General features: G+C 45.4%; 2 protein-coding genes across 2 annotated transcripts in view; one reads left to right on the forward strand and one right to left on the reverse strand.

The window, feature by feature from the left end:
• Positions 1–3,869: 3,869 nt before the first annotated feature.
• Positions 3,870–6,002, forward strand: ETH_00028520 (2OG-Fe(II) oxygenase family protein, putative; the record flags this gene model as incomplete). Its single annotated transcript, XM_013377137.1, has 3 exons — positions 3,870–4,397; positions 4,753–4,981; positions 5,188–6,002. The coding sequence occupies 3 exons, from the start codon at positions 3,870–3,872 to the stop codon at positions 6,000–6,002; spliced, it is 1,572 nt and encodes a 523-aa protein (XP_013232591.1).
• A 2,402-nt stretch (positions 6,003–8,404) lies between these two features.
• Positions 8,405–8,971, reverse strand: part of ETH_00028525 (uncharacterized protein) — a gene marked incomplete at both ends in the record, with an annotated part of 2,663 nt that continues 2,096 nt past the window's right edge. Inside the window, one exon of the mRNA XM_013377138.1 lies at positions 8,405–8,587. Coding sequence (XP_013232592.1) covers positions 8,405–8,587 — 183 coding nt within the window. The remainder of the gene's footprint in view (positions 8,588–8,971) is intronic.

Below are 8,971 nucleotides of genomic sequence, written 5' to 3' on the forward strand. Positions count from 1 at the left end.
AGCAGAAGTTTGCAAAACTAGAAGAACTAATTCAATTAAAGTTTCTCTTTTGCCTCAATTTTCATTTAATTGCAATTCCACATATCTCTTTTCTGCTGCATGCGCCAATTGCCTGCAGCAGCAGAGACGCGGGGCCTCCGGGGGGCCCCCGGGTCTTGGGGGGGCCCCTCAGGGGCCCCTTGGGGCCCCCCAGGGGCCCCTTATGCATTGGGTACTGGCTTTTTAATAGTAAAATTTAATTTTATTTCTTTATTTTGTTTTTTATTTATATTTTAAAAGTTAAACGAGCTTGTTTGAGATTAAAGCGCGGAAATTTACGCTGAACCAGCTGCTGCCGCAGCTCCAGCAGCAGCTGCAGCAGCAGCTGCAGCAGCAGCTGCAGCAGCAGCAGCAGCAGGGGGGCATGGGTGTATGCGCAGCTTCTAAGGAAAACTTTGACGTTAATTGTATTTATTTGAATTTATTTGAATTTATTTTTATTTTTATTTTTATTTTTATTTTTACTGTTTATAATTAGAAGAACGGTTGCATGCAGAGCAGCAGCAGTGTCTAAAACCAGCAGCAGCAGCAAAGAAGGTAACTAAAGAAATAAAAATTAAAAATAGGAAAGTACTTTAATTAAAATTGCAAAAAGAGAATGTTTTCGAATGCAGACTTCATGTGCTCGCCTTCAATACATTTCTGCTGCAGCAGCTGCTGCTGCTGAGGCTGCTGCAGCAGCTGCTGCTGCTGAGGCTGCTGCAGTAGCTGCTGCTGCTGAGGCTGCTGCAGCAGCTACTGCTGCTGAGGCTGCTGCAGCAGTTGCTGCTGCTGAGGCTGCTGCAGCAGCTGCTGCTGCTGAGGCTGCTACAGCAGCTGCTGCAGTTGCAGCTGCTACAGCAGCGCCTGCAGGTACTTCTGCTGCTGCAGCAGCACCTGCGGCGCCACCCAGCAGCTGCAGCAGCAGCAGCTGCAGCTGCAGCAGCTGCTGCAGCAGCAGCAGCTGCTGCTGCTGCTTCGGACTTCTACCGGCATATCTTTGCTTATTTATTTTTTAATATTCACCTTTTTATCTAAAACTTTTTAAATGTTAAAAGGATGTATTTAATTATTAAAAGAATTTACTTAATTGATTAAAAGGATTTATTTAATTTATTAAAAAGATATTTTGCTTAATTATTAAAAGGATTTGTTTAATCTAATAAAATAGTTTAATTTAATGAAATAATTTATTTAATTTAATAAAGCAATTTATTTAATTTGATAAAATAATTTATTTAATTTAATACAAAGATATTTTCAAATGAAGAGCAGCAAATTGAAAGATTGATAAATGCCCACAGAGGGTTTTCTCTCCTTTTATTTTTTTCAATTTATTTTACTTATTTTATTTGCATTATTTCTTTATTATTTTATTTTAATTATTTATTTTATTTACTCTATTATTTTATTATTTTATCATTTATTTTATTAATTTTGTTTTATTTTTTAATTTAATTGTATTCATTTATTTTAATGTATTTTATTTTGTTCTGCTCTTATTTTCCGGCAGGATGACATGAAATGGAATAAGGGAAAAAGTGCAACTGCTGCTTAAAGAGCTGCTGCTGCTGCTGCTGCTGTTGAAGCGAGCGTCAGCTGCAGCAATTAAAACGAAACTTAGAAATAATAAACATGAATTTAATTTTTTATGTTTTGTTTTTAATTTATTTTTTAAATGAAAAAGCGAAGCAGCAAAGAGTGATCAGTTCGCCCCACAGAGAATTTGCTGCAAACTGCTGCTTTGTGGGCTGCTGCAGCAGCAGCAGCTGCTGCTGGCAGCAGCAGCACCACATAGAAGCAGCAGCAGCAGCATTGGCACCAGTGGCAGCGGCAGCTGCGGCAGCACAAGCACTAGCGGCAGCAGGATCAACAGTAGCAGCAGCAGCAGCAGCAGCAGTAGCAGCAACAACAGCAGCAGCAGCAGCAGCTGCTGCTGCTGCATCTGCTGCAGCACTAGCAATAAGAGCAGAAGCAGCAGCAGCAGCAGCACCAGCAGCAGCAGTAGCAGCAACAACAGCAGCAGCAGCAGCAGCTGCTGCTGCTGCATCTGCTGCAGCACTAGCAATAAGAGCAGAAGCAGCAGCAGCAGCAGCAGAGAAACTGCGGCTGCTGCCTCCAGCAATGCGCCCCTCATTGAAGCAGCGGGACTGCAGCAGCATTTTAATTTTATTAAAATTAATTAAAATTAATTTTAATAACATCAATTTTAATCCATTTTTTAATTAATTAAAATTAATTAAAATTGATTAAAATTGTTTAAAATTAATTAAAATTAATTAAAATTGATTAGAATTAATTAAAGTTAATTAATTTAAAAATATTCACAGAGGCTCAGCAGCAGCAAACAAGTGCATGCTGCAGCGGCAAACAGCTGCTTGATTTCATTATAATTAAAATATAAGTTCTCTTTTAATTGTGAAGAGACTGTGCTGCTGCTAAGTAGTTGCTGCTGCTATCTCCTGCTGCTACTTGCTGCTGCCAGCTGCTGCTGCTGCTGGCTGCTGCTACTAGTTGCTGCTGCTGCTGGCTGCCGCTGCTAGTTGCTGCTGCTGCTGGCTGCTGCTGCTATTTGCTGCTGCCGCTTTCCCTCTCGGACTATTCGGGGGAATTTCATGAAATTGAGATTCGTTTAGCTGCAGCAGCAAACTGAACTGGAGGCAATCAGGGCCCTTTCTGCTGCAAATAAACAATTCAAGTTGCTGCTGCTGCATGCAGCGCAGCAGCACAAATAAACAATTCAAGTTGCTGCTGCTGCATGCAGCGCAGCAGCAAGAGGCAGCAGCAAATAAACTTCGCCGAGCCCTCAGCAGCAGGTACGCAAGGAGCCACAGCCGCCGCAGCGCCCACTGCTGCTGCTGCTGTGCTGCTGCTGCTGCTGCTGCTGCTTCGTTATTGGTTCTTCTGAAGCAATATTTATCACTATTTACTATAACGTTATCATTTTTTATTTAGAAGGATTTTAATTCTCTTTATTTGCTGCTGCTGCGGCCAGAGGCCCGCTCGCCGCCGCCGGCGCTGTGTGCAAGAGCCACCGGTCTGTGTGCGGCTGCGCAAGCTTGCGGGGGCCCCGGGGCCCCCAGCAGTTCTTTGAAAAGGATAAAATAGTTTTAAATATGTATTTTTAAATTATAAGAAGTAAAAGTAGAGAAAAAGGAGTTTCAAGGGTTCCCCGGCAGCAGGCGCTGCAGCGGCGGCGGTGGACTGGTGCAGCCCCGGCGACTGAGAGGACTCGGCTGCAGCATTTCATTCAAGTTTTTGCATGCATTGTTCTTTTAAGGTTTGTTGTGACGGCATTAAGTCGCAATTTATTCATATTCCCGCGGAAAGTTGCGGTGTACGTACAGCTCCGAGTAGCGCCAGCCCCGCCTTCCGCGCCTTCGGACCGCCGGAGAGCCGCACTTGAATTATTCCACTGCATCGCTCGCTGCGTCCCTGGCTTCTTTTTTCCGAGCTTTTCGGTTTCCTCTTGCAAAATTATTCGTAAATTGTCTTTAAAGCAGCGTGATACCGCGGAATTAGGGGACGGATCGCCCGGTCGTCTGCACCCGCAGCAGCAGCAGCAGCGGCAGCAGCAGCAGCAGCGCAGCGGCCAGCCGCCGCTGATCCGCGGGGAATTCGGGGAAATTCGGCGCGCCAACTCGAGAAATTCCACGAAATTCACTTTGCAGGTCCAGTAAAGGGTTTATTTTCGAGAAGATTTTCCAGCGGTGGTCAGCGGCTGCTGGCTGCTGTCCCGGCTAAGGTAGCACAGCAGGTTTTGAACAGATTTGAAAGCAGCAGAAAGCCAGCAGCAGCTGCTGCTGCTCCCTCGCCACTCAGGTCTTTCTCGTGCTGCAGCAGAGGCCCAAATGGCGTTTGCTGCTTCGCTGCTCGGCAGCTTCTTTGCTGCCCCCAAAGATGAACAAGGGGAGGGCCCCGAAGCAGCAGCAGCGCCAGCTGCTGCTGCTGCCGGAGGCGCAGCAGCAGTGCCGGCTGCTGATGCTGCTGGGGACGCAGCAGCAGCAGGGCAAGCGGCGGAGACGGCGGGGGAGCTGTCCGCTGCAGCAGCAGCAGCAGCAGCAGCAGCAGCAGCAGCAGCGGTGACGGAGGACGAGATGCTGCCGATAGGCGAAGCCGTGCCCGAGGGCGAGCACGTGCGCACGCTGCGCATTTACGGCAGACCCCCCGCAGCAGCAGCAGCAGCAGCAGCCCCCGCTGCAGCAGCAGCAGCAGCAGCAAACTGCCGCGAAGTGCACGTGCTGCGGGTCTTTCGAGAGCCAGATATTATGATTGCTCCAGACTTAATTACTGCAGACCAATGTGACCATTTGCTGCAGCTCGCAGAAGGCAAATGGACCCGCAGCAAAACCAGCATCGGCACCACTTCCGCTCCCCAGGTCTAACCTGCTGCTGCTGCTGCTGCTGCTGCTGCTGCTGCTGCTGCTGCTGCTGCTGCTCTTGCCGGTCTTGCTGCTGCGCTTTCTGACCTTCCTGCTGCTCTTGCTGATCTTACTGCTGTTTTTGCTGCTGCTGCTGCTGTCTCTGCCGCTGCATGTTGCTGCTGGTGCTCCTCTCGCGTCGTCCCTAGCGGCGCCGCGCTGCTGCTGCTGCTGCTGCTGCTGCTGCAGGCCGAGAATCCGTTTTGCGTCCCTGGCATGAATTTTTTTGCTTTTTTCGAATTTGAACAAATAAAACAAAAACAAAAAGAACAAAGGGAGTTTTAAATGATTATTTGTTTGTTTTGCTGCTCAGAGCGCGTACAAAACCGCAGAAAGCCTCACGCGGACTTCGGAGTCGGTGCTGCTGCAGGAGGCGCAGACAGCAGGAGTTGCTGCTGTCGAGCTGCTGGCCTGCGCGCTCGCGCAGCTGCCGCTGCAGCACTTGGAAGCTTTGGTCTTAGTCAAATATCAGAAAAACCAGTTTTTCAAAGAACACCACGACGGCTCCTTCCGGCCCAAAACTGTCCTCCTTTACCTCAACGGTCCGCCTGCTGCTGCTGCTGCTGCTGCTGCTGCTGCTGCTGCCGTTGCTGCGGCTGCTGCGCTGCTCCTGGGGCCGCTGCCGTTGCTGCGCTGCTGCAGCTGCTGCTGCGCCGCTGCTGTGCCGCTGCTGCGCCGCTGCTGCTGCTGCTGTGCTGCCGTTTCTGCCGCCGCTGCAGCTGCTGCTGCTGCTGCTGCTGCGCTGCAGACGTGGAAGAGGGGGGCGAGACGCACTTCACGCGGCTGGGTTTGAAAATCGGACCCTCGCGGGGCTGTGGGGCCCTCTGGGCCAACAGGGGCCCCCAGGGCCTCATGGACTTGAGGACTTTGCATGCAGGAGTTGCTCCTCTCCGCGGCAGCAAATTCGTTGTCAATTGCTTCTTCAACGAGGCCGTGGTGAGGCCGGCGCACCCCGAGAGGCCCCTGCAGCAGCAGCAGCAGCAGCAGCAGCAGCAGCAGCAGCAGCAGCAGCAGCGGCAGCAGCGGGGGGCGCAGGGAAGCGCAGGGGCGGGCCTGCAGGGCGCGGACGACGCGGGAAGAGGCGAAGGCAGCGAGACTAGCAACAGGCTGCTGCAGGACGTACAGCAGCAGCAGCAGCAGCAGCAGCAGCCGCAGCAGCAGCAGCAGCTGCAGCAGCAGCAGCTGCAGCCTGCGGTCAACTTCGGGGGGCTCTTCAACAGCATGCCGCCTGTGAACAAACATGTCAGTTTCTCTCCCGTGATGTCGCCGATGCAGCAGCAGCTGCTGCACCAGCAGCAGCTGCAGCAGCAGCAGCAGCGGCTGTTGCTGCTGCTGCAGCAGCAGCAGCAACACGCTCCCTTCTACTCCACCTCCCCTGCTGCAGCAGGAGGGAACCCCAAGCTGCCGCTGGCGCCCTTGGGGCTCCCTTTTGCTCCCCAGGGCTGTTCTGCCTGGGGGCCGCATGCAGCAGCTCGTGCTGCTGCTGCTGCTGCAGCAGCAGCAGCAACAGGTCTTCCGGCTGGCCGCAGGTGGGCCTGCAACGCCCCTTCTACAGGAGCCTGAGGGTCACAGATCTGCAGCAACTGCAGCAAGCAGCTTCAGAAAATTGTTGTCTTCATTACTGCTGTTGCTGTTGCTGCTGCTGCTGCCACGGGTGCAGCGGGAACTCCGGGAGGGGCACAGGTAACGTGGGGCCTGATTGCTGCAGCTGGCCGTGCTGCTGCTGCTGCTGCTTCAGTTTGCTCTCAGTAGCATTAGCTGCTGCTGCAGCAGCTGCAGCAGCAGCAGCTGGCGCTGCTGCTGCTGCTTCGGTCTGCCCACAGCAGCATTAGCTGCTGCTGCTGCTGCTGCAGCGTGTGTCCATTTGCTTCTATTTTTGATGCTTTTTGTCTCTGTTGTTTCGTCTCCTTTTTAATCATTTGCAAAAAGCTGCGCCTCCGCGCCAACAAACTCCACTGTCTCTCTTTGTTCACCAATAGCTGCAAACCCTAAACCCTAAACCCTAAACCCTAGCTTAGCTGTGCACTGTGTCTCACACCTATGCAGTACTAAGCCTAAACAATATAAACTGCATGCAAGCTAGCGAAGTCTAGGCCCGCAGTCTCTGCAGCAGCAGCAGCTGCTGCTGCTGCAGCTGCTGCTGCTGCTACAGTTGCTGCAGCAGCAGCTGCTGCTGCTGCTGCTGCTGCCCTTAAGCTGCCCCAAGGACGTCTGCTGCTTCTCTTTTGCCTCTTTGCCTCGGAAGGCGCCACGGACTGCGACAGCAGGCCAGCAGAGCTAGGGTTTAGGGTTTAGGAATTAGGGTTTAGGGTTTAGGGTTTAGGGTTTGTGGGCCAAGAGGCTCTTCGCGAGCTCCAGAGCCTCCGGCGAAAAGCTGCTGAAGAGCTGCGCGGCTTCGGGCTGGGCCTGAGGCGGAAAATAAAAAATAAAATAAAATTTAAATAAATAAATAAATAAATAGTTAGATAATTAATTAATTTAAATGAATAAATAACTAAATTAATTTATTTATTAATTATAATAAATTGGGGTTAAGAGAAATAAATGAAGAAGTTGGAAAACCTCGGGGGAGGCAAATGGAGAGAAACACACAGAAAAAAAAAAATAAAAAGAGATTAAAAGAAATTAAAAGAAATTAAAAGAAATTAAAAGAAATAAATGAAACAGAAATTAAAATGAAAAATGAAATAAAGAGACAAAAGTGGATGGGAAAGAGATGAGACAAAAGTGAAATAAAGAAGAAGAAACAACAAAAACAAAAACAAGAAAAAAAGGAAAGACAAGAAAAAGAGACAAAAGGAGAAACAAAAACGGAAATTAAAAAAGAAATTAAGAAAGAAATAAAAGAAGAAACAGGCAAAGAAATAAGAGAAGTTAAAAAGGAAATAAAAAAGAAATTGGAAAATGAAAGATAAAAATAAAAAAAATAATAAAAAAAAGACCTGCAGGTGTTGGAGAAGATTGGCAAGAGATTCTTTTTCGAATTTCTGGGGGGCCCCCAAAGAGGCCAAACTGCAGCAAAAAAAGATATTTGAACACAAAAAGAAGATAAAAAGATAACGAAAAGGTCTATTTTTGGACAATTTAAAACAATTTAAAACAATTAAAGACAATTTAAAACAATTGATGGAAAAAAGGAGGCAATTAAAGAGAAAAAGGAGAAAAAAAGAAGCAAAAAGAGAGAAAAAAGAGGTAAAAAGAGATGTTAAAACACAAAAAGATGATTAAAAGATAATACAAAGATCTATTTTCTGGATAACTTAAGACAATTTAAAACAATTTTAAACAATTTAAAGCAATTAAAGATAATTAGAGGTAATTTAAAACAATGAATGAACAAAGAGACAAATGAAGAGAAAAAGAAGGAAAAAAGAAACAAAAAGAGACAAAAAGAGAAATAAGAAGAGATATTAAAACACAAAAAGATGATAAAAGGATTTTAGGAAAAGATATTTCAAGAGAACTTAAAGCAATTAAAGATAATTAAAGACAATTAAAGATAATTAAAGACAATTAGAGATAATTAAAGACAATTAAAGACAATTAAAGATAATTAAAGACAATTGAGGACATTTAAAGGAAAAAAGAAGCAATTAAAGAGAAAAAGGAGAAAAAAGAAATAAAAAGAAACAAAAGAGAGCCGAAAAATGTATGAAAGGGCATTTGGATACTAGAAAGGAATATTTAAAGAAAAATTAACTATAAAGACAAACATAATTTAAAGCTAATTTAAAGATAAATATAATTTAAATATAATTTAAATAAAATTTAAATATAATTTAAAGATAAATTAAAGATAATTTGAACATAATTAAAGGATAAATTAAAGATAATTTAAAGATAATTTAAAGATAAATTAAAAATAATTTAAAATAAATTAGTATAATTAAAGACAATTACAGACAATTAAAGACAAGAAAGGAAAAAAGAGATAAAGAAGAGACAAAAAAGGAAAAAGAAGACATTTAAAGGCAAAAACACTGCTGCTGCTGCTGCTGCTGCTGGTTGTGCTGCTGCTGGTTGTGCTGCTGCTGCTGCTGCTGCTGCTGCTGGTTGTGCTGCTGCTGCTGCTGCTGCTGCTGCTGCTGCTGCTGACCGGTGCATGGCGTGGGCAATGGGGTGTACAGACACCTGGATCCCCCGGAAGTCTTTGTAAAATAAAATTAAAAAATAAATAATTAAATTCGGAGAAGTCTGGTGAAGCTTTCTTACGGCTTCCCGAGCCACCAGGTGCAGCAGCGGGCTGCAGCAGCAAACAATTAATTAATTAATTAATTAATTAATTAATAGTTAATTCATTAATTAATAATCAATTAATTAATTAATTGATTAATAATTAATTAATTAGTTGGTTAGTTAATTGATTAATTAATTGTTTAATTGTTTAATTGAATAATTAATTAATTAATTAATTAACGAGCTAACTAATAGGTTAACTGGTTTCTTAAATAACTAATTAACTAATTAAAGGTAACGAATTAAACAATTAACTAACTAACCAATTAGTTAATTAATTAATTAATTAATTAATT

Source organism: Eimeria tenella, genomic scaffold, assembly GCF_000499545.2.
Source record: "Eimeria tenella Houghton genomic scaffold, Eth_scaff46, whole genome shotgun sequence".
Lineage (NCBI taxonomy): Eukaryota > Apicomplexa > Conoidasida > Eucoccidiorida > Eimeriidae > Eimeria > Eimeria tenella.